This window comes from Saccopteryx leptura, chromosome 2 (genome assembly GCF_036850995.1).
Source record: "Saccopteryx leptura isolate mSacLep1 chromosome 2, mSacLep1_pri_phased_curated, whole genome shotgun sequence".
NCBI lineage: Eukaryota > Metazoa > Chordata > Mammalia > Chiroptera > Emballonuridae > Saccopteryx > Saccopteryx leptura.
In genome coordinates this window covers 32,579,645-32,604,332 of record NC_089504.1, presented here as the reverse complement: position 1 = coordinate 32,604,332, position 24,688 = coordinate 32,579,645, and the positions used below count along the sequence as shown (strand labels likewise).

At 40.1% G+C, this 24,688-nt stretch overlaps 1 protein-coding gene and 1 non-coding gene across 6 annotated transcripts in view; one reads left to right on the top strand and one right to left on the bottom strand.

The window, feature by feature from the left end:
- Positions 1-24,688, top strand: part of INVS (inversin) — a 138,093-nt gene that overhangs the window by 66,546 nt on the left and 46,859 nt on the right. For 4 of the 5 annotated variants that reach the window (XM_066367554.1, XM_066367551.1, XM_066367553.1 and 1 more), the window contains exons 6-11: positions 2,302-2,482; positions 5,098-5,207; positions 7,636-7,807; positions 16,405-16,560; positions 16,963-17,192; positions 21,164-21,270. In XM_066367554.1, coding sequence (XP_066223651.1) covers positions 2,302-2,482; positions 5,098-5,207; positions 7,636-7,807; positions 16,405-16,560; positions 16,963-17,192; positions 21,164-21,270 — 956 coding nt within the window. Of the gene's footprint in view, positions 1-2,301; positions 2,483-3,991; positions 4,099-5,097; positions 5,208-7,635; positions 7,808-16,404; positions 16,561-16,962; positions 17,193-21,163; positions 21,271-24,688 lie in introns of those variants that run through there. The other variant, XM_066367555.1, reaches the window with a different exon arrangement.
- LOC136396461 (U6 spliceosomal RNA) lies at positions 13,554-13,657 on the bottom strand. Its single transcript, XR_010749748.1, has one exon. It is a non-coding gene; the product is annotated as a U6 spliceosomal RNA (small nuclear RNA).

Sequence of the window (24,688 nt, the reverse complement as noted above, 5' to 3'; positions counted from 1 at the left end):
GCCAACTTGCTCCAATTGAGCCATGGCTGCAGGAGAGGAAGAGAGAGAAAGAGGGAGAGAAGTGAGAGGGGGAGTTATGGAGAAGCAAATGGGTGCTTCTCCTGTGTGCCCTAACTGGGAATCTAACCCAGGACATTTATATGTTGGGCCAATGCTCTACCACTGCACCAACCAGCCAGGGCCTATGTTCATTGACTCTTAATTTCAGTGATTATATTTTATCACTTCTAAAAGTTCTATTTGGTTTTTTAAAAATCTTCCTGGTCATTTTGATAGCTTTTATTTCTTGCTGACTTTCTTTTTCATTTTTATTTTTCACATATTTCATAGTTATAATATATTCTTATTTGTTAATTTTAATATCTGAAGTCCTTAAAGGATAATTCTCACTCATATCTTATTTCCTCAAGATTTATCTTTTTTTCTTATAAGCATATCTTAGTCCTTGGGAAATTCAAGGGCCTATAATACAATTGTGGTATTTTTGAAGTGGTTATAATACCTGTTATACTCTTTTTTATAAAATAGGCTAACTGTACAAGCAGGTCTAAATCTGAGATGGCCCTTCAGAGAGTTCTCACATTGGGGTAAGAGGGCATGGCTTTGTATATGACCTAATCCGAGAAGGGACATGACCTTGGGTGAAGTAACCTTCTCTAGCTGAAGCAATTCTAGAAGGCTGACTGTTGAGGGTCATCTGCTGGTAGCACTCCCAGCAGCTGGGGAAATAAGTCCTTTAGTATTGAAGGGGACCTAAGCAATGCCTCATAGAATCTGCTTCAAATATCTAGTAGAGGTCCTGGCCGGTTGGCTCAGTGGTAGAGCGTCGGCCTGGCGTGTGGAAGTCATGGGTTTGATTCCCGGCCAGGGCACACAGGAGAAGCGCCCATCTGCTTCTCCACCCCTCCCCCTCTCCTTCCTCTCTGTCTCTCTCTTCCCCTCCCACAGCCAAGGCTCCATTGGAGCAAAGATGGCCTGGGCGCTGGGGATGGCTCTGTGGCCTCTGCCTCAGGCGCTAGAGTAGCTCTGGTCGCAACAGAGCGACACCCCGGATGGGCAGAGCATCGCCCCCTGTTGGGCGTGCCGGGTGGATCCTGGTCGGGCGCATGAGGGAGTCTGTCTGACTGTCTCTCCCCGTTTCCAGCTTCAGAAAAATACAAAAAAAAAAAAAATCTAGTAGAGAAATGAATTAATGTAAACTGTCATTTTACAGAGAAATATAATCAAGTAGCCAATAAACATATGATTGAAAATTTCAACCTTATTTATAAAAGAAATGCAAATTAAAACATCAGTGAAAGGCCTTTTATACCTATAAGGGGAAAATTTCAGTAAGCTTGATAATACCAAATGGTTAATTTGTGCTAGCATTTGAGGAAATGAAAACTTTTACACATTGCCATGGATGTGTTCATTGGTACAACCATCTGGAGAACAGCTGAACAATATGTAGCTGAAGATACAGAGATACTTCAACCCAGCAATTCCCCTTCTATATCTAGAGAAAACTCACATGTGCTGCAAGCAGACATGAAAAGGAAGCCTTCTTGTTGCAGCAGTGTTGTTAATAGTGGGGAAAATGTAATAACCTCAGTATCCTTCAGTAGGAGAGTGGAAAACTAAATTGGGGTTTAACAAATGAACTAATATCAACACACATACCCCAGAGTATAGTGTTGACAGAAAAAATTGCCAAAGGATGTATGGAGTAAAATGCATAAGTGTAAATATTAAAAACATAATTTATGTATTATTTTTGTGTCTATACATAGGTAGCAAAAGAATAAAACATACAGCCCGATGGGTGGTGGCACAGTAGATAGAGTGTTGACCTGGGACACTGAGACCCAGGTTTAAAACCACAAGGTCACACTGGCTTGAGCGCAGGCTCATCCAGCTTGAGCATGGGCTCACCGGCCTGAGTGGCTTGAGTGGTTTGAGTGTGGGGCCGCTGGCTTGAGCCCAAAACTCTCTGGCTTGAAGCCCAAGGTCTCTGCCTTTTGAGTACAAGGTTACTAGCCTGAGAGCAAGGAGTTCACTCGCTGTGCCCGAGCCCCCCCACCCCCACCTCGTCAAGGCACATATGAGAAAGCAATCAGTGAACAACTAAGGTGCTGCAACAAAGAATTGATGCTTCTCATCTCTCTCCCTTCCAGTCTGTGTCTGTCTGTTCCTCCCTCTTTCTCTACCTCTCTCTCTCCCACTTTAAAAACAAACAAAAAACTGCTCAGTTAATACTTGTCAAATGTGGTGTACTGAGGATTCTGTACATGTCTGAAGTCTCTGGTTCCTTAACAATAGGATGCTGCTCCCACGGAGTCTCTGCTGAACTGGCAAGACTATGAGGGCCGAACCCCTCTGCACTTCGCCGTCGCTGATGGGAACCTGACGGTGGTAGATGTCTTGACCTCCTATGAAAGCTGCAATATAACATCTTATGATAACTTATTTCGAACCCCACTTCACTGGGCAGCTTTACTAGGTGAGTCGAATGTGGATTAAAAGGCCAGCAGTAGAAAGAAGTGCCTGAGTATAGGGAATTTTCCCTGCCTTCTCTTTCTCTAACTCCTGTTTATTTTTGTTTTTAATTGTGTGACACAATTTTACACCTAAATCTATTTATGCTTAAATTTTAGTAATATAAATGTGTTCTCTGTCCTATATTTTAATTTCAACGTCATGTCTTTTAATTTTATCATAAAAGTAATGCACACTACGATCCGTTAGCAAGTAGTACTATTACAACAAAAATATAAATGTAAAATAATCCGCTTTTCACATTCAATGCCTTTATTTTTTAGAAGGGCTTTAATTTTTTGTTTGTGCCAAAACAATCATATTTGTTTTTTTCTTTATATTTCCCTAATATGCCTCTTATTTAATCTTTTTGGGGATCACTTTTCTAGATGAGAGAATGCATACATGAGTCTGATTTGGGGGGCAATCTGAGTCGTTCTCTGTTAGTGAAGGAGTTTCACCCATCAGTAGTCATTTCTGTAAGATACATAATTGTATTTTTTCTGCTATTCTGCTCTTTGAATATTATTGTTGTGGGTTTTTTAAAATTTGCTTTTGTTATTTTATTTTATTTTGTTTGTTTGTTTTCTTTTCCTTTCTGCTTTAGGTGTAAAGATTAGGCTTGTTGTTATTTGGTTTTGAATTCCCTAATGTTTCAGGAAGTTATTTAGCTTTTATTAGTGGTTACCTTTAAATTGATCAAAAACTTTTTTAAGCCTGAGTCAAAGTCAAGGGCAAAACTGCATCTGTCGATTCCTGCCTATTTAAAATGAGGACTTTAGCACACTCTTATTTACCACTCTTTTAGTATTTGTTAATATAACCTGAGTTTTTTCCCCTTAATTATTATTGCGCTCTTAGTTTTTAAATTATGCATTGTCTTTTTAAAAATGAATTTTATATTTGCATTTAGTTTTATAATCAATTTATTGTTATTTAGAGTTCATTTCAATGTGCAGTTTTATCTTTTTCCCTTTTTTTTTCTTTTTCCATTCTGGGAGGACTTCACAAATTTGTCTCCACATCACTAAATTGACTTTTTCCATAAATCCTGCTTTCTTTCTGCCTCTAATAGATTGTATTTTGATTTCCTTCTCTCATTCATATTTCTTTTATCTATTTCCCTTTTTATCTCCTTCTATACCTTTTCAGTTCCATCCATTTTCTTCTTAGGACAGTGTGTTTCATTTCTTAGAGGCCATCTCTTTACACTAAATTGAAGATGCTGAACAGTTTCTTGAAATTTTCCTCTGGATCCTTCTCTAGGTCACTTTCTGAGGCATTCATCTCTCTGATGGTGGTTTACCCTTCAAACAAGATAGATGTTTTTCAGGCGACCCCGTGGCATAGATCACCTTTGAATCTACTTCTGTCTGTCTGTGCTCTGGAGAGTGCCATCTCAAACCGTAGCGGGAGGGCAGGTCGATGAGCACAACTCTCACTGAAGTCCTCTTTCCTGCCTGGCTTTCCCGCGCATGTCCTTGCTCTGCTCCTGTGGCATCTTCTTCGCTGCCTGGTTCTTCAGTACACTGCAGCAAGAGAATTTATGAAACTCCGGTTTCCTAAATACACTGCTACCAGGTTTGTTCCTTCTTCGATCCTGTCTACAGTTCTTCACTCGTGGAGACCACATCCTCCAGAGTGCGTTGCAGAGCATTTTCTCCATCTCCGCCTTATCCTTCCTGCCCACGGGTTTTCTGGGATTTGAAATCACTGCTTAGATGTTAAAAGACTGGGGGAGGGAGGACAGAGTGGGTGGATGGAAAGCCTCAGAGAGTGTATTCTGGTTTGTCTTCCTGGACCGTAGGAGAGAACAGCTGTGCAGTTCAGACTGGTTGGGCAGTGGAACCTGGAGCGGAGGGGCGCTGGTGGCTGAGTGGGGCTGGCTTTCTGCACACCTCCCGTGCTTCTTATGGGCAGTTTTATAAAGCAAAGCCCGAGAATACAATACACTGACACCTAATATTCTTTTTTCTCAATCTGGCAATAGTAATTAATGTCATTTCCTCCTGAATGACAATTTAAGTTTTTAGTGTTGTAAGGTTTTGCCTTTGTTCTACATAATCATAGTATTTTAATGAGAAGTTAAAATACTATGCTGCACTGAGGACCGGCACTCAGAAACCATTTTGAATGTTGTATCATGAGCTAGTATTTTTCTTACTCCTTTCCTTTAAATAGATTATAAATTAATTAATGTTCTTTTTTTTTTTTTTTTTTTTTTTACAGAGGCAGAGATAGACAGGGACAGACAGACAGGAATGGAGAGAGATGAGAAGCATCAATCATTAGTTTTTCGTTGCGACTTCTTAGTTGTTCATTGATTGCCTTCTCACACGTGCCTTGACCGCGGGCCTTTAGCAGACCGAGTAACCCCTTGCTGGAGCCAGCGACCTTGGGTCCAAGCTGGCGAGCTTTTCGCTCAAGCCAGATGAGCCCGCGCTCAAGCTGGTGACCTCAGAGTCTCGAACCTGGGTCCTTCCGCATCCCAGTCCGACGCTCTATCCACTGCGCCACCACCTGGTCAGGCTAATTAATGTTCTTTGTATGAGATAGCTACCTTGTTGTGTCTGCTTTCAGGCCATGCACAGATTGTGCATCTGCTTTTAGAAAGAAATAAGTCTGGAACCATCCCATCCGACAGCCAGGGAGCAACACCCCTGCACTATGCAGCTCAGAGTAACTTTGCTGTAAGTAAATCATGACAATTATCTTTTTTCTTAAATTTTAATTTTGATATGATTGTAAATTTATATGCAGCTGTGAGAAATTAAACAGCAAGAGCCCAGTTATCTTTACCCCATCTGCCTCAATAGTAACATCTTGCAAAAATATAATACAATCTCATAAACAGGAAATTGACATTGATACAATCCACTGACCTTATTCAAATTTCACCGTTTTACATGTGCGTATTTACGACTGTTTGTACAGCAGTTATCTTTCAACAACTGTTCATACTGTTAGCTCTGTAATGCAAGTGATAGTCTCAGTTTTTATGAAATCGCTAGTCACGTGATGTTTTATACACTCTTTGTTCTAACTGTTCAGGGTAACATTTGCTTTACTGTAAGTTGCTCTATCTTTTTGTTACTTTTATAGCACTAAGGATAACTTAGTGTCAGCAATACATAATTGTCTTGAAGGCACGTGTGGTAAAGCTTTGGAATTAGACAAACCTTGGCTGGATTCCTGACTGTGCTGTTTACTAGCCGGGTGATCTTGTGCCGAGTGTCTTAACATCTTTGAGTCCTTATTTCTTCATACGTAAAATGAAGATAATTATACCTTCTCTTTCAGGACTGTTGTAAGAATTAGAAAGAATTTATGACAAGTACCTATTCTACTTGAGCAGGTACCCAAGAACTAGAACGCATTTTTATTGTTACTAGTGCTAATAATTATGTACATTCTATACTTGAGAAAGCAATCTTATGAATTATTAATATTTCCAAAGATACTGAATAATGTTAACAGTGTTTTACTTCCCACCCTTTGTAATTTACAAAGCACTTTCTCATCCAGTATGTCACTCAATCCAGCCAGAACATGATTGTGTCTAGGCTGTGTCAGCTTTCTGAGTATGAGTGGCCACCAAGAACCAGAGACTCAACTCCTCCATAGAGGCACACATTAAACAGTCACAGTGGATTTTGATGCCTTCTACATGGCATGCATAGTGTAACCCTTGGTTTCATTAAATTACAAGAAAGTGTTGACCTAAATGCTGAGGTTACCAGTTGGAAACCCTAGGCTTGCCTGGTCAAGGTGCATATGAGAAGCAACTCGTAAATTGATGCTTCCCGCTCCCCACCCCCTTCTCTCTCTCCTTTCTCTAAAATCAATTAATATATATGTGTGTGTGACAGAGATAGAGACAGAGAGAGGGACAGGTAGGGACAGACAGACGGGAAGGGAGAGATGAGAAGCATCAATTCTTTGTTTCAGCAACTTAGTTGTTCACTGATTGCTTTCTCATATGTGCCTTGACCGGGGGACTACAGCAGAGCAAGTGACCCTTTGCTCAAGCCAGCGACCTTTGGCTCAAGCCAGTGAGCTTGGGCTTCCAGCCAGTGACCATGGGGTCATGTCTGTAATCCCACGCTCAAACCAGCAACCCCACTCTCAAGTTGGTGAGCCCACGCTCAAGACAGATGAGCCTGCGCTCAAGACAGTGACCTTGGGGTTTTGAACCTGGGTCCTCTGCATCCCAGTCCTACGCTCTATCCACTGTGCCACCACCAAGTCAGGTGATAAATAAAATATTTTAAATAAATAAGTAGATAAGTTATAAGAATACTATCAGCATAGTATAATTTCATCTTCCTGACTTCCCCAATGCACCACTGAATATATTGAGTACTCAGATTGCTAACATATCTTATTTCCCACCCTTCTTTCTCTCTAGTACTCACAACTATAGCTATAGTCCTTCCTCCCTGGTATTCATAAAAATTTATCGCCTAGAGTTTTAGCAAACCATTATCTTATTTATCTTCCAAGATCTCAGAAAAATACAAAGTAGATTTTGAAGAGGATCTCTTTTTTATTACAAATAGATAAGAAAATCAATTGACCCATTCTAGTCAATCTATAAAAATGGGAACTCAAGCCATGTTTTCATATAAGACTATGATATAGAGCATGTTATAAGATTGGTCAAGTTATCCCTATTTACAGGTGAAGAAACCAAGGTTCTAAGAGATTAAATGACTTGCCCAAGATCTGAATAACATATGTACAGATACCAGTGATTGAGTATGCTATGGGACTAAGAAAGAATGGTAAAATATTGTGGATGTTTATTCAAAGAAATACTTGTTTTGGATAATAATAATCTGCCATCTCCAGAGATGATTTTTAATAATTATGCAAAATTCTAAGCTCAATTTCAAGCCCCTTGATTCTCCTGGGCTTTATTAATTTATGAGAGGTTTCAGTTCTCTTTTTGTAAAACATCAATAATAACAAAAAAACCCCAAAACATCCTACCATAATTTTAATTCAAAAGCAGGGGAAACTATTTTGCTTCTTAGTGGAAATCACATATAAGCGTGTCTTGGTTACCATAGAAAATACTACTCTTGTCTCAAATTTTTAAATAAAGTTTTCTTACAGGAAACAGTTAAAGTCTTTTTAACACATCCTTCAGTGAAAGATGATTCAGACCTTGAAGGAAGAACATCCTTTATGTGGGCTGCTGGGAAAGGCAGTAACGATGTCCTTAGGACTATGCTGAGTTTAAAATCTGACATTGATATCAACATGGCAGACAAGTATGGAGGTACAGGTAAGAACTGGTAGGCATAACTGATTTGCTTTCATTCAGGCTCAAAAATGTAGATAATGCTATATAACTTGTACAATAGTACCTGAAAATCATTGTCCCTAATCTAATATTGTTTGACTTTCATTTTTACTTTCTCAGTTTAGGTTGCCAGGATATCACTCAAAGGCCTAAATTCCTCCCAAGTATTATGGCTAAAGTTATCCTATGTTTCTACCAAGTGAATGGTGGCGTTTGGTTTAAAACCCTGGTTGCTCCTTAGACATGCTGTATCGGACTTCTCTGATTATCTTTGTGTAAAAAACCCATAAACTCATACTTTAAAACTACACATATTTAGAAGTTATTAATTGTAATTTCAGAAATGTGGAGTTATTTTAAGAAATGCACACATCTAAGTATATTCTCACCAATCTCATTTAACATTCTCTTTTCTCAGATTTGAATAGCATTACCTCATCCTGCCTTTTTAGAGGTAACCTCCCATGACTCTAGGAGCTTCAAAGCTCCAAGTCAGCTTGCATCAAGCTCTTACTAGATGCTGCTTTGAGTCTCTTTCTCTAATAAGAGAGTCCTTTAACTATGTGTCAGTTACTAAGAGAGGTACAAGTGTTTTAGCATTCATTGTCAGCTGGCGATCCCTTTCTTGTGTACTGATCCCAATTGCAAATCGGAAAGAAAGGAAAATCACACAATAGCACAATAACACTGAATAGACTAAAAACTCAGCTACGAGCTTCTCCATGTTGTTTTCTTATTTGTAGAAACATACCAGAGCCATTTGTATCTACATGTTGTCCTGAATGGGATCTTTCTTTGCCACCCACACCGATGCTCCAGCACTGGGGGGAAGAGTGGAGAGGGAAGTTGCTATACCTAATCATCTCCTCCCTGTACCTATACCACCACACCCTCTGTGATTTTTAAAGAATTTTTAAGTAATACCAATTTTAACAGAGGCTTTAACTTTCAAAATTATTTCTTAACAAAGCCTCATAGTAGACATTAAGCGAGGTATACCATTGAGAGGTATAGTGCAGATACATAGGACACTGAGTTTATAAATGATTTTGAATGTTTAATTTTTTCTCTGACTTTCATTGGTATGCAGTCTTTCACTTTATCTCTAGCCTTGCTTTTAGTTTAACTTTTCATGTATTTTTAAAAAGTATAGGTGAAAATACTTGCATCCTTTTGACCAAAGGTGTCTTTCTGATGTGCACCATGGTTGGAGTTCAGCCATAAATTCTTCTCAGATTCATTAATTCCTTGGGCTCTTTCTCCTATGGGTTTTATTATATATCAGAGATGGTTCCTGACATCTCTTGTCTGTGAAAGTCAGTTCCTCTCCATCATCCCTCTACAATGTTGTTTTATCTTCTCTATTGAAAAAAAGTTCTAAACTGCAATTAAAAAATTAAAAAATAATAATAATCAGTACATTCAAATTTTCTTAAAAAGAGTTTTTATCAACTACAATATGCAGACATGATTTGAATCTTGAACCAATTCTAAAAATGATAAAGCCATCAGGAAAATATGAACACTATGTCGATATTTGATATTACAGAATTTTTGTTGATGTTTTCAAGGTATGATAATGGGACAGTTTTTTTTTTTGATTGCTGAGGCTGGGGCTCTGCGAACCACATTTCCCCTTTGCCTGCAGGTGCCCTGTTAGGATCAGCCCATAAGGGGCAATAGAGGGAGACTGGGGAGCTGGGTGAGCAACAGGCGATGACTGTATTCCCCCATGTATAAGATGCTCCCATGTATAAGAGGCACCTTAATTTTGGGACCCAAAATTTGAAAAGATATGTATTACATAAAGTTATTGAACTCAAGTCTTATTCATCATAAAATTCATACAACTCCTCATCACTGTCAAAACTCCCATCCACAAAATGGATCAAAGACCTAAATACAAGATCTGAAACAATAAATTACATAGAAGAAAAGATAGGTACTAAACTCATGGACCTTGGCTGTAGAGGACATTTTATGAATTTGACTACAAAGGCAAGGGATGCAAAGGGAAAGATAAATGAATGGGAATACATCAAACTAAGAAGCTTCTGCACAGCAAAAGAAACTGACAACAAAACAAACAGACAGCCAACTAAATGGGAGATGATATTTTCTTTTTCTTTTTTTTTTGTGTTTTTCCGAGTTAGAAGCAGGGAGACAGACTCCTGCATGTGCCTGAACAGGATCCGCCTGGCATGCCCACCAGGGGGCGATGCTCTGCCCATCTAGGGTGTTGCTCTTTTGCAGCTAGAGCCATTCTAACACCTGAGGAGGAGGCCATGGAGCCATCCTCAGTGCCTGGGCCAACATTGCTCCAATGGAGCCTTGGCTGCAGAAGGAGAACAGAGAGAGAAGAAGGAAAGGGGGAGGGGTGGAGAAGCAGATGAGCGCTTCTCCTGTGTGCCCTTACCAGCAATCAAACCCAGGACTTGCACACGCCGGGCCAATGCTCTACTGCTGAGCCCACCTCCAGGGAGGGAGATGATATTTTCAAACAACAGCTCAGATAAGGGGCTAATATCCAAAATATACAAAGAACTCACAAAACTCAGCAACAAACAAGCAAACAATCCAATAAAAAAATGGGAAGAGGACATGAATAGACACTTCTCCCAAGAAGAAATACAAATAGCCAATAGATATATTAAAAGATGCTCATCTTCACTAGCTATTAGAGAAATGAAAATCAAAACTACAATGAGATACCACCTCACACCTGTTAGATTAGCTATTATCAACAAGACAGGTAATAACAAGTGTTGGAGAGGCTGTGGAGAAAAAGGAACCCTCATTTACTGTTGGTGGGAATGTAAATTAGTACAACCATTATGGAAAAAAGTATGGTGGTTCCTCAAAAAATTAAGAATAGAACTATCATATGACCCAGCAATCCCTCTACTGGGTATATACCCCCAAAACTAAAAAACATTGGTACGTAAAGACACATGCACCCTCATGTTCATCGCGGCATTATTCACAGTGGCCAAGACATGGAAACAACCAAAAAGCCCTTCAATAGATGTTTGGATAAAGAAGATGTGGTACATATATATTATGGAATACTACTCAGCCATAAGAAATGATGACAGGATCATTTACAACAACATGGATGGACCTTGATAACATTATACTGAGTGAAATAAGTAAATCAGAAAAAACTAAGAACTGTATGATTCCATACATAGGTGGGACACTAAACCGACTCATGGACATGGACAAGAGTGTGGTGGTTACCAGGGGAGGGGAAGGGAGGAGAGGGAGGAGCATAAAGAAAAACAAATATAAGTTGATAGAGGATGATTTTTCTTTGGGTGATGAGTATACAACATAATCTATTGTCCAAATGATGTGAAGATGTTTTCTCTAAATCTATGTACTCTAGTTGACCAATGTCACCCTGTTAAATTAATTGTCTAAATAAAAATAAATAAATTATTTAAAAAAACAAACACCTTCCATCCATTAGTTTGTCCTCATCTGTGTCTGATGACAAAACACTGTCTTCAACAATGAGCACAAAATCAAGCGTGAAAAAGCAGGAAATTCAAGTAAAACAATCTACAACTACTGTATAAGATAAGATGCACCCAGTTTTTAGACTCTAAATTTTTTAGGAGGAAAAAAGGCACATCTTGGCCCTGGCCGGTTGGCTCAGTGGTAGAGTGTCGGCCTGGTGTGCAGGAGTCCCGGGTTTGATTCCTGGCCAGGGCACACAGGAGAGGCGCCCATTTGCTTCTCCACCCCTCCCCCTCTCCTTCCTCTCTGTCTCTCTCTTCTCCTCCGGCAGCAAGGCTCCATTAGAGCAAGGATGGCCCGGGCGCTGGGGATGGCTCCTTGGCCTCTGCCCCAGGTGCTAGAGTGGCTCTGGTTGCGACAGAGCGACGCCCCGGAGGGGCAGAACATCGCCCCCTGGTGGGCAGAGCATCGCCCCCTGGTGGGCGTGCCGGGTGGATCCCGGTCTGGCACATGCGGGAGTCTGTCTGACTGTCTCTCCCCATTTCCAGCTTCAGAAAAATACAAAAAGAAAAAAAGAAAAAAAAAAGGCACATCTTATACCTGGGGAATTACGGCACATCTTCCTGTTTGCTTACTACTCTTGTTTTTGTGTCCTGTTTCTGTGGACCTCACTGTTTGTATTATAGTAAGTCTTCTTCAACTCAGCAGGGATACTTTATTCCAGTGGCACGGTTAATTTCACTTTGCAGTTTTTCCCTCCCTCAGTTTCCAGCACCCTCAGCACCCTCCTCCAAGACACCAGCACCAGCTGGCCATGCGGAGCCCCTGCTCAGAGTTCTCAGTTTCGGTTCTGCAGGGCTCCTCTTCCAAGCTTTTTAAATTTTAATAATTCTACCCTCTTCTTTTCATTCCTCCAGTCCTAGAATTTGTAATTACTTTCTGCACTTACTACCTCTGTAATAGTATTCCCGTTTGGCCTTTTCACTTCTCAGTGCATAGCTAACAATTCTTTATATTGAATTCTCTCTGTTAAAGTGTCTGGTGTGGTTTCTATCTTCTAAATGGACCCTGACTGACACAATGGTTATGTTTCTTTTAAAAAAAAGTCTTTCAGCCTGACCAGGTGGTGGCGCAGTGGATAGAGCATCGGACTGGGATGCGGAAGGACCCAGGTTCGAGACCCCGAGGTCGCCAGCTTGAGCGCGGGCTCATCTGGCTTGAGCAAAGAGCTCACCAGCTTGGACCCAAGGTTGCTGGCTCCAGCAGGGGGTTGCTCAGTCTGCTGAAGGCCCACGGTCAAGGCACATGTGAGAAAGCAATCAATGAACAACTAAGAAGTCGCAACGCGCAAACAAGAAACTGATAATTGATGCTTCTCATCTCTCTCCGTTCCTGTCTGTCTGTCCCTGTCTATCTCTGCCTCTGTAAAAAAAAAAAAAAAAAAAAGTCTTTCATATGTGTACTTACTAACATATTTACAAATGGAAGGACATGACTTTAGAATTTTAATAAAAACAATTAAGAGTGAAGGGGATAGATGGCAGTTAGAGGGAGCAAGATTAACCATGTGCTGATAATTGCCGAAGCTGGGTGATAGGTATGTTGAGTTTACTGGACTACTGTCTTTCTTTACTTTGTGTGTGTGTGAGAGAGAGAGAGATAGAGAGAGACAGAGAGAGGGACAAATAGGGACAGACAGACAGGAAGGGAGAGAGATGAGAAGCACCAATTCTTTGTTGCGACACCTTAGTTGTTCATTGACTGCTTTCTCATACGTACCTTGACTAGGGAGCTATAGTAGAGTGAGTGACCCCTTGCTCAAGTCAGCCACCTTGGGCTTCAAGCCATTGACCTTGGGCTCAAGCCCGTAACCTTACACTCAAGCCAGAGACCTTGGGCTTCAAGCCAACAACCTTTGGGCTCAAGCCAGCAACCATGTCTATGATCCCATGTTCAAGCCAGAGACCCTGCACTCAAGCTGGTGAACCCCTGATCAAGCCGGTGACCTCAGGTTTCAAACCTGGGTTCTCAGTTGTCCCAGGTCAACACTCTATTCACTGTGCCACTGCCTGGTCAGGCTCTTTACTTTTGAATGTGATTAAAATTTTTTATAATATAAATTTAAATTTTAAGAAAGAGCACTTCTATGTAAACTTTTGGCTCTTTTTCAAAAAGCAGCAGCAATAGTTAAGGCTAAGACTATTTTTTTAATATTTATTTATTTTATTTTATTTTATCTTAATTTATTGGGTTTACATAGATTCTAAAAAGTATGGAACGCTTCACGAATTTGCATGTCATCCTTGTGCAGGGGCCATGCTAATCTCTGTATTGTTCCAATTTTAGTATATGTGCTGCCGAAGCAAGCACAAGGCTCAGATTATTTTTATTTTTTTATTTTTATTTTTATTTATTTATTTTTTTACAGAGACAGAGAGAGAGTCAGAGAGAGGGATAGACAGGGACAGACAGACAGGAATGGAAAGATGAGAAGTATCAATCATTAGGTTTTTGTTGCGCATTGTGACACCTTAGTTGTTCATTGATTACTTTCTCATATGTGCCTTGACTGCGGGCCTTCACCAGACGGAGTAACCCCTTGCTGGAGCCAGCGACCTTGGGTCCAAGCTGGTGAGCTTTTGCTCAAACCAGATGAGCCCACGCTCAAGCTGGCGACCTCAGGGGTTCAAACCTGGGTCCTCGGCATCCCAGTCTGATGCTCGAACCTGGGTCCTCGGCATCCCACTGCGCCACCACCTGGTCAGGCCTCAGATTATTTTTAAATAAAGAAAATATAAATACTCAGAAATGGGGGATTTTCTTTAATTCGATCATTTGTTCTATGTTTTGCTTACTTTAATTGTATCTTTTTTATTTGACAAAGGTATGTATCTGAAGAGTATCTATTGTATTTTGATGCCAGGTAACAGAATTATAGATTTTCAGAATTAGAAAATTTTGAAATTAGAATTAGATCTAGTCCAGTGTTTCCCAACCATGTTCTTCAGAACAATAGGCTTCTACAGAGGTACCTGAAGTGAGCTGAGGGTGTGGATGCTTAACCGGGTGACCCTCTACACCTGCTTTAGCAGAACAACTCTTACCTGTTTTGGATGTTGAGTGTTTTATAAAATTTCATTTGTGGGGGAAAACATTCTCGGGCTCTTAAAATGTGAAAATAATTGAAGTATCATAGGTATATCGTGCTTTCGCCTGCATTATATTGTAGCACTCTGCAGCAGTGGTCTGTCAGCCTGTCAGAACTGCTCCAATGTAGGGACCCACTGCTTCCCTCCTAACCTGGTTCTACTAGAATGTTCTTCCCAACACTCAGCCAAAATGTGTCAGCCCAAGTGCTCTGCTCTGTACTTTGTTCCACATGACAGTACTTTGAACATGTGAAATCTCTCACACCTGTCTGAATCTAATCTGGGCCAAACCAGCGTTTATCCATGTACATCAGAGTTCTCAAACTCAGATATGCATAAGAATCACTAGGGCTTTTTGGCAAAATGCAGATTTCCAGACTGTCCAGACAGAGATCCTGTTTCAAATCCTGTCAACAAGTCCTGTTGGCTCCACCTCCAAAATATGTTCTGAATCTTTCTACTTCCTTCCAACTCCACTCCTGCAACCCAAGTTCAAGCCATGATTTTTCACCCAGTCTACAGCAAGAGTTTCAACTGGTCTCCCTGCTTATATTCTAACCTACTACAGTGCATTTTCCTCAAGACAGCTGGAGTGTTTTCTGCTTAAACCATAAATCAGGGAATACCACTCACCGTGCAGAGCCCTCGTGTCTTCCAGCACTGTGACCTGCACGGCCTCTTATGATCTGGCCTTTTCTCCTGTTGTGCTGCAGCTTCCTTGCCTTCCTCAGACAAAGATTCGTTCCTGTCCTTGTACTGACTGATCCCTGTGCCCAAGCCGTTCTCTCTCCAGATCACCGCATTTCTTTTTTATAGTTCAGGTCTCAACTTAAATGTCAGCTCCTTACCGAGGCTTTCCCTAACCATCAGTCAAAAGTAGTCCCCAGTCACTCTAAAATCAAAATACCTTTTATTACTTATTATTTTATACCATTCATCACTACCTAGTACTTCCTTGTTTATATATTTGGGTTTGGGGTTTGTTTTTGTTTTTTTTGCTTCCTCTACTAGAATGTAACCTTATCTGTTTTGTTCCCTGCTGAATTCCCATCATTACATTAATATCCAGCCCATAGTAGGTTCTCAGCAAATCTTCAGGATTCTGCAATTTTACAGGCATCCTAGGTTCTGATTCATGGATCACACATTATGAAAGAAAATTGTTCTATGCACTACAGAGCCAAAATACTCAGAAAGAACTGGCCCAGGCCTCTAGATAGTTATCCGGCAAATTCAGCAGAATTTCAGGGACCGAAAGAGCAGTGGCATCAGACAAGTCAGAGAGTGGAGTAACAGGCACCAACGTGACACTCACGTACAGTCACAATTACGCTTTCAAAGCCCTTTCAAAGCACCAGAGAAGGGGCCACATTCCATCTCAGTATTTTCTCAGATGTCGAAATGAATTGCTGTTTCCTAAATTGGGCCCTGAGGAAATTGCCAGCCTGCCTTTGGAGCCATGTTGTATGAAAAATGTACTCAACTCAGTAAGATGCCCAAACTCTCAGTAGCGCGTGGGTGCACAGGGCAGCCGCAGGAATAGCTCATGTAACTCAGTGAAGGAACGATGATGTCTCCCGTCACACCAACCCTCGGACATATGCTTGTCGAGTGGGTTGGAGGGCGGAATTGCCTGCGTCATTTAAATCATTTCTCTTTGCCATTTTTGTTCTCTTGCTCTCTTTGAAAGGGGAAAAGATAGTAAACTAGTAACTGAGAAGAAGGGACCATTTCAGACCAACAGGATGGAAAGGAAGAAAACAGTGATACGAGAAAGGTAGAAGAGGGGGAAAGTGTAAGTAATACATATGAATAGAAAGAAAGATAGAAATCTGCAAAAGTAACAGAATCCTGAAGATCAGATTGCATTAGCCAACATGATGGGGAAATGAAAAGAGGAAAGCTGCATAGCCAGAATAATAAAGACGTCGGGTTGCTGCTAAGAAGCTCATCGCTTTCTCCCTCTAGCTTTACACGCAGCTGCCCTTTCTGGCCATGTCAGCACCGTGAAGTTATTACTGGAAAATAATGCTCAAGTCGATGCTACTGATGTCATGAAACACACTCCACTCTTCCGAGCCTGTGAGATGGGACACAAAGATGTGATTCAGACACTTATTAAAGGTTAGTTATTAAGAGTGCTCCTAATGATTCCCTCCCAAAAGGTAGGAATTCTTGCACTCACCATTTGAAAAAAACAGCCTCACACAGCAGAGCCGCCTGGGTAGAAGGGTGGAGGCAAGAGCACCACCACACCAGGAAGTGCAAGGGCCTGGCTCCACCTGTTGGTAGTTGTGTGATTTTGGCAAAAGTCACCTCACCTGCCTGACCTGTTTCATTTTCTGTAAAGGGAAAATGATGTCTACCCTGACCAATGTACAAGCTTAGTGTAAAAATCTGAAGTAGATAATATACACAGAAGCATTTTGCTAAGTGTAAAGCATTTAAGGGGCTGTTACATATTTTTTACATTTTTAATACCTGCTGTCTCTGCTAGTCATTTCCATTACATTCTTGCTTTTTCAGGTGGAGCAAGGGTAGATCGAGTCGACCAGGATGGACACTCTCTGCTACACTGGGCAGCGCTGGGAGGGAACGCTGATGTCTGCCAGATCCTGATAGAAAATAAGATCAATCCGAACGTGCAAGATTATGCAGGAAGAACCCCTTTGCAGTGTGCTGCCTATGGGGGATACATCAACTGCATGGCGGTGCTCATGGAAAATAATGCAGACCCTAACATTCAGGACAAAGAGGTAGCAGTTCTGGGTCTTTTCCATATTGTTTGCTCCAAAGTGTTTAGAGTATTTTTCTTGTTCGCTGAAATTAAGGAAAACGACAATTTGAGAATGAAGAGCCAAATGAAGAGATTCCCTCTCAGATCTTTTAATTAAAAATGATTTTTATGTGTCCATGTTCTCTTCAAGCCCTTGCCTATATATCTATATAGTTTAGCAAAGGCATATTATAAGATGGGAATAATTTTATAATTTTTGTAAAATATATATATATACATGGCATATGGATATGTCTGTATATAGGTATATGTGATATGATTTTACAAACCACATATTGTTTTGTTCACTCCCCAGTATTTTTTCATTTGGCTTTTCATAATCATGGATGTTTAACATTACAAAGTTTAATAACTCACTCAATCCTCATAGCAACTCTGTATAGAAGTATATATTATCCCCATTTTACAGAGGAAGAAATTGAAGCTCATGGAGGTTAAATAATTACCCTTAGGTGACAACAGTGGCATGCTGGAAGGAGTCAGGGTCCAAACTATGTCTGTCACCCAAGTTTTTAAATTAAATAAGTATTTAATTATCCTATTTCTACACACATGATCATGTTGCATTAATCATTTTTGTGCATTTATCTTTTTAAAAATTTTGTATTATTCCCTTGGAATAATTTTCCCTAAGTGAGATGATTGTATCAAAGAATGAATGGTATATGGATGTGTTTAGACTGATATGTACTGTTGAACTGATTTCTAAAACGTGGGTTAATCTATGCTTCCCCTAGCTGTGTAGTAACATACTGCTTTCTCTCAATTAGCCAGTATTGACTTCTTTTGCTACTTTACTTACTTTCAATGCCTTAAAAACCCTACCTATTATGTTTTCCAAGTCAGAAAATACATTGCCTATTAATCCTTTCAATAAATATTTACCATGGTTGTTACTATATATAAAATTAACAATATAAAAAATATAAATGTTATTGTACCTATGTTGTTAGAAATACATCTTTTATAATTTGCAGTACCTTTTACATTTTTTATAAGTTCCCTGTTTCTTACATAAGTAAGTTCTATTTACTCTACAGTACAATTTTTGTTTGTTTGTTTTGTATTTTTCTGAAGTTGGAAACGGGGAGGCAGTCAGACAGACTCTCGCATGTGCCTAACCAGGATCCACCCAGCATGCCCACCAGGGGGTGATGCTCTGCCCATCTGGGGCGTCGCTCTATTGCAACCAGGGCCATTCTAGCGCCTGAGGCAGAGGCCATGGAGCCATCTTCAGCACCCAGGCCAACTTTGCTCCAATGGAGCCTTGGCTGCGGGAGGGGAAGAGAGAGAGAGGAAGGAGAGGGGGAGGGGTGGAGAAGCAGATGGGTGCTTCTCCTGTGTGTCCTGACCGGGAATCGAACCCGGGACTCCTGCACACCAGGCCGACGCTCTACCACTGAGCCAACCAGCCAGGGCCAGTACAATTTTTATATGTAGGTTTTTTATGTGTATTGTTCTGGATTATCTATGTAAATAATCATACTATATGAATGATAACACTTTTCTTCTTTTCAATACTTATGCTTTTCACTTCTTCCCTTATTGAACTAGCTGGGACCTCCAATATTGAGTTGAATAGAACTGGTAATAGTTGACATGCTTAACTCATTCTGGCTTCTCTAGGAGAAAGCTTTAAATATTTTACCATTAAAATGATATTTTCTATTGGTTCCCCTATATTTCTAGTTGCTAAGAGTTTTTTTTAAATCACTATTAGCTGTTTAATTTTTGTCATACTATTTCTGCATCTATCAACGTGATTTTTTTTTTTTTTTTTTTGTATTTTTCTGAAGCTGGAAACGGGGAGGTAATCAGACTCCCGCATGGGCCCGACCGGGATCCACCTGGCACGGCCACCAGGGGGCGATGCTCTGCCCATCCGGGGCGTCGCTCTGTCACGACCAGAGCCACTCTAGCGCCTGGGGCAGAGGCCAAGGAGCCATCCCCAGCGCCCGGGCCATCTTTTGCTCCAGTGGAGCCTCAGCTGCGGGAGGGGAAGAGAGAGACAGAGAGGAAGGAGGGGGGAGGGGTAGAGAAGCAGATGGGCGCCTCTCCTGTGTGCCCTGGCTGGGACTTGAACCTGGGACTTCTGCATGCCAGGCTGACGCTCTACCACAGAGCCAACCGGCCAGGGCCTATCAACGTGATATTATTTTTCTCCTCTTTGCTGTTATTATGAATTATATTGATTGATTGATTACATTGTATTTTCAGATGTTAAACCACTTTTTCATTCCCCCACTTGTGATATATTTTTAAAATATGTATATTAGTAGATTTTACTTGCTAATATTTTGAGATTTTTGCATCTATGTTCCTTAGAGAGTTTGACCTATAATTTTTCTTCCTTGTATTTATATTATACTTGCCAGTTTTCAGTAGCAGGGTCACACTGACCTTACAAACAGAGTTAGGAAGCAGTTCTTCTTTGGGTAAGATTGGGGTCACTTCTTCCTTAAATGCTTGGAAGGATTTCCTGGGGAAGTCATCAGGTCGAGGTGTTTTCTTTGTGCAAAAGTTGTTAATAACTGATTCAATTCCATTACTAATTACAAGACTATTTATATTTTCTAATTATTTTCCTTTCCACTTTAGAAATTGCATTTTTGAGAAATTGGTCCATTTCTTTTAAAAAGTCGAATGTAGTCATAGGAAAATAGTAATTTATGCTCTTCTTTTAACTGCTGCATTTCCACTTATCTTTTTCTTGCCATCCACTTTCCTCAGGTTTGATTTACTATTTTTTTTAAAGATTCTTTTGATAAAAGTTTAAATCATTGTTTTTTTCAATATTCTTTTCTATATGTATTTAAGTATGCTTCTTCTAAGCACTGCTTAACTGTATCCTACAAGTTTAGATAAATTAAACCATTACTATCATTGAGCTCATTTTCTAATTTCTATTTTTGATTTATTATTTGACCCATAGATTATTTGAGTAGTGTATTATTTAATTTCCAGGCCGTTGAGCATTTTCCTGTCTTTTTGTTATTGATTGCATTAATTTCCCATTCCTGCTGTAACAAATTACCACAAATTTAGTGACTTAGAACAACAGAGATTATTATTTTACTGTTCTGGAGGTCAGAAACCCAAAAAGGGGCTCACTGGGCGAAAAATCAAAATCCAGGCGTTGGCAGGACTACCTTCATTTTGGCGGCTCTAAGTGAGAATCTGTTCCTTGACGTTTCCCAGCTTCTGGATGCTGCCCTCATTCCTTGGCAGGGGCCCCACTCCTCCATCATCAAAGCTAGCAGTGACTGGCCGAGGCTTTCTCACACTGCATCGCTCAGATACTCCCTCTCCTGCCTCCTTTTTTCACTTATAAGAGCCCTCATGTTTACACTGGGCCTCCCTGAATAACCCAGGATAACCTCCCACCACAAGGTCAGCTGATTTAACAACCTTAATTCCATCTACATCCTTTCTAGCTAACATAACATAGTTACACATTCTAGAAATTCGGATGCAGACATCTTTATTAGGTGCATATAGATTTAGAGTTGTGATATCTTCTTCTTTGCTTTAACACTATGCGGTATCCCTCTTGATCTCGAGCAATGATTCAGGACTTTATCTTTTATAACATTGAAATGTTTTGAGAATGCAGGCTATTTATTGTATTTCACTCAATTTAGATTTACCTTATGGTTCCTCATAATGAGATTCAAGTGTCACATTTTGGTTGGGATATGTGATAAGTGAGACCAAATCTGTCTCGGCATCGCTGCTGGAGGCCTGTGCGCCTCTCCACAGAGTGCTGATGTTGATCATTTGGTTAAATACTGTCCTTTTCTGCACTGTATTAATATTTTCTCTTATTGTAATTAAGTAATATGGGGAGAGAACTGTTTTCTGAGTTAGCATAAATAACTACTGTACAGAAACACCCACTCCAGATGTACTGATTTCTGCTCCTGCTTACAGGGGAGAACCGCTTTGCACTGGTCCTGTAACAATGGTTACCTCGATGCCATTAAACTACTCCTAGACTTTGCTGCTTTTCCCAACCAGATGGAAAACAATGAAGAGAGGTAAGTAAGCTATTGATAAAAAGAAGATATTCTTCTTGTCCATGTCATATTTTTTCTGCCAGATTAAAAATTCTGAAGTGTAGATACTGGTTCAGAAGTAAAATAAGTATACTCATAAGGAAACTAACTCTACATTAAGAAATCCTGAATCAGAAAAAAAACAGCAGGAGTTCTATGCATTGTTGACTTAGAATCCTGGGATTTCAAAGCTACTCAAATACTATCTGATACCTAAGGTAAGCTCACTGACAGATTTCTAATTGAAAAATCCTGTGTTGTCCTCTGACCACTGCCATTGGCCTTTCTGCATCCTGGCTCTGTTGCCTCCCGTTCTTGACGTTTTTGAGATTAGATCTCTAAGCTTCCGTGACAGTTTATTTTCCTGATTCTCTTCTAATAGTGTCTGATCCTTCTTCATTTCCTTTGGCTTTCTGTTTTTAATTTTTCTAATATAAACATTCTTTGAGGACTGGGTCTCTTCTCTCAGCCTGTCTCCTTTGGCGACCTGACCTACCTCTGAGGCTGCAGCAGTCACCCAGGTCCTGTTGACTTCTAAAACTGTTTCAGGCCCAGCCTCTCTCCTTGTGTTACAGTCATCCTCTCTCCCTTGCCAGCATTGTTCTAAATCAAGCCCTCTTTGACTCCTTCTGGGACTGTCACAGTGTTTCCTTGCTGTTTTCCCTCCTTTGATTTTTCCTCATTCAACTCATCTGCTTCTAAAGCGGCCTCGCTCAATCATATTTCTAATGTACTTGTTAATTATGTCCTTCCTCTGTTCAAATGTGGTCTCATCTAAGGAGACTGTTCTGGTCCCACAGCGATGTGCCCCAGTCTTTGTTCTCTCATAGCCCTGGGCACATTTCACTTTATATTATAACTTTATGTACTCTGTCTTCCCCATTAGCAGAGAACTCCTGAAGATCATGGTCATCCCTGTTTGCTTACAGTGCTTTTTATGAAGTAGATCCTCAGTAAATCACTGTTTCATTGTCATGTTGGTGTTTTCAGGCTCTTAGTAAGCATCACCCTGCTTCATACCTGCATTAGAAACGTCTGGCAGTTCTAGAGCATATGCAGAATTAGATAAAGCAGGCTAGCATGTCTTACTTTAGGAGTAATTGTATAAAGAACTCACTATCTCTATTATAGTCAAATGATACTTGCAGAACAAAAAGGATCGGAAGATTTAGAGGGCTGGCCATTTTAGGAAGCGGGAAAGCCAAGTGGAATCCTCAAGGCTGTGGTTTTGACATCCAAGTACATGTGTGAGAGAGTTGAAGATTTCTTCTCCCTTTGAAATCCTAAAGAAAAGAGGGGCGGGGAGTTTAGGCATCTGAAGAATTAGTGATGATTCATTTCTATAAAGCGTTTGTTCTATTACAGTGTTTACCACATGGCTACCATTTTTTTAGAAAACAGTAAAAAAATTTTTGTTGGCAATTCAGTTCCCATTTATATGTTAAGAATTAAATTTCAGACCTAAGTAAGCTGTGAATTAAGGTGCTTACTGCCTCCTGGAGTAAATATATGTTAATTACCAACCAAAAGACCAAAGGAAAAATCTGCCTAATACTACTTGCCAGTCTATAGAAGAAAAAACAGTGGCAGTGTTCCAGACCCCCTTAATGTTTCATCAGCAATGCACCTTGATGTACAAATCTTAGAACTTGGCGCTGCCTTTTATGTTTATTGACATTCCAGTTTAGGCATTCTACTCTTCCCATCAGACCATTCTCACATGGCAGGCCCAATTGTGTCTTGTCTCTTGTCTTTATCTACATCGTTTCTTGACTGGTTACCATCAATGAAGTGCTAATTTTTACTTCTCATGCAGTGACACTAACTTCTTGATGTGCACTGTGTAGACATAATTTTTGCCAGCTCCTGCTGGCGTTCAGTCAATAACTAGCTGACAGCCACACTTTGACATCGATGGGAATATTCACAGCACTTGAAAGTTTCTAAATTGAATTGGGATGAAAAAAGATTCAATAGTAATAATCACAATATGGTCAATTGCTTAAACTCTAGATATAGACGTCAATCTTAAAACCTTGCTATTTATTTGGATTGTGTTTCTTTGATCAAAAATTGACTAAGAATCCTGGCCCTGGCAAGGTAGCTCAGTGGATAAAGTGTCATTCCAGTGTGCTGAGGTCGCAGGTTTGATCCCCAGTCAGGGCACATACAAGAAGCAACCAATGAGTGCACAACTAAATGGAACAACTAAGTAGAATGAGTTGATGCTTCTCTCTTTCTCTGTCTCTCACTCCCTCTCTCCCTCCCTCTTGCCCTTTCTCCCTTTCTCTCAAGTCATAGAAAAAAAAACTTTTTAATTGACTAAGAATCCTAAATAAATTAGTTTTATAAAAAAAGAGAAACATTTTTAAGAAAATTGGAGGGAATTTGGAATGAGCATTGGATCTTACTGAGAAATTCCTGTTAATTGCTAATACAATAATGACAAATGTGGTTGTGCTCGTTCTGTTTATAGATGAACACTGAAATACAGGGCTGAAATGATAGGAGCTCTGGGATTTGCTTTCAAATACTTCAGCAAAAGTCAAAACGTAGGACTTGGAGCAAGCAAATGTGGCCAAGATCTTATTAATTGTTAAATAGGGATGATGAGTGTATAAAGGACCTACTTTTGTTTATGTTTGAAACTTCTCATAATAAAAATATTGAAAACATTTGAAATGCGATTTCCCTCAACAACAACCTGAGAGATCTAGTTCTTCTTCCCGCCTTCCTTTCACCTTTTACCAATGAGGAAACTGAAGCTCAGCAAGGTGAAGAGAACGCCCAACACCACCGCTCTGCTGACTCCCAGTTCAGCGGTCTTCAGGGCATATTATGCTACCTGTTATTCCTGTGGTCGTGTGTGTAAGTAAAGGCATAGTTTGGGCCTTACTTTCATAAACCAGATTTGGATAATCCTGTTTGTGTACTACGTAGAAGACACTACGTTTTAATTATAGAAGAAATTACCTTACTCAATATAGGTTATTTGCACCTATATTTAGAAGTATGGTGATTACAAGAGGGAAAGAGGGGGTGGGAGAGGTAGAACAGGTTAAAGGGAGAATAAATGATGAGGAAAGAAGACTTGGGGTGTTGAAGACACAATGCAATGTATAGATGATGTATATATACTGCTCACAAAAATTAGGGGATAATTCAAAATGACTATAAAGCACTAAAATATCCCCTAATTTTTGTGAGCAGTGTAGAATTGTATACCGGAAACCTGTATACTTTTATTAGTTGATATCACCCAAATAAATCCAATTTTTTAAAAGTTTCATTCTATAACAGACTTATACTCAATAATTGATTGATGTGTTATAGAGAGATTATTGGACAGGGAGTCATTTGATCTTAGTTCCAGTCTAGATTCTGCAGGTAGCTAGTTATA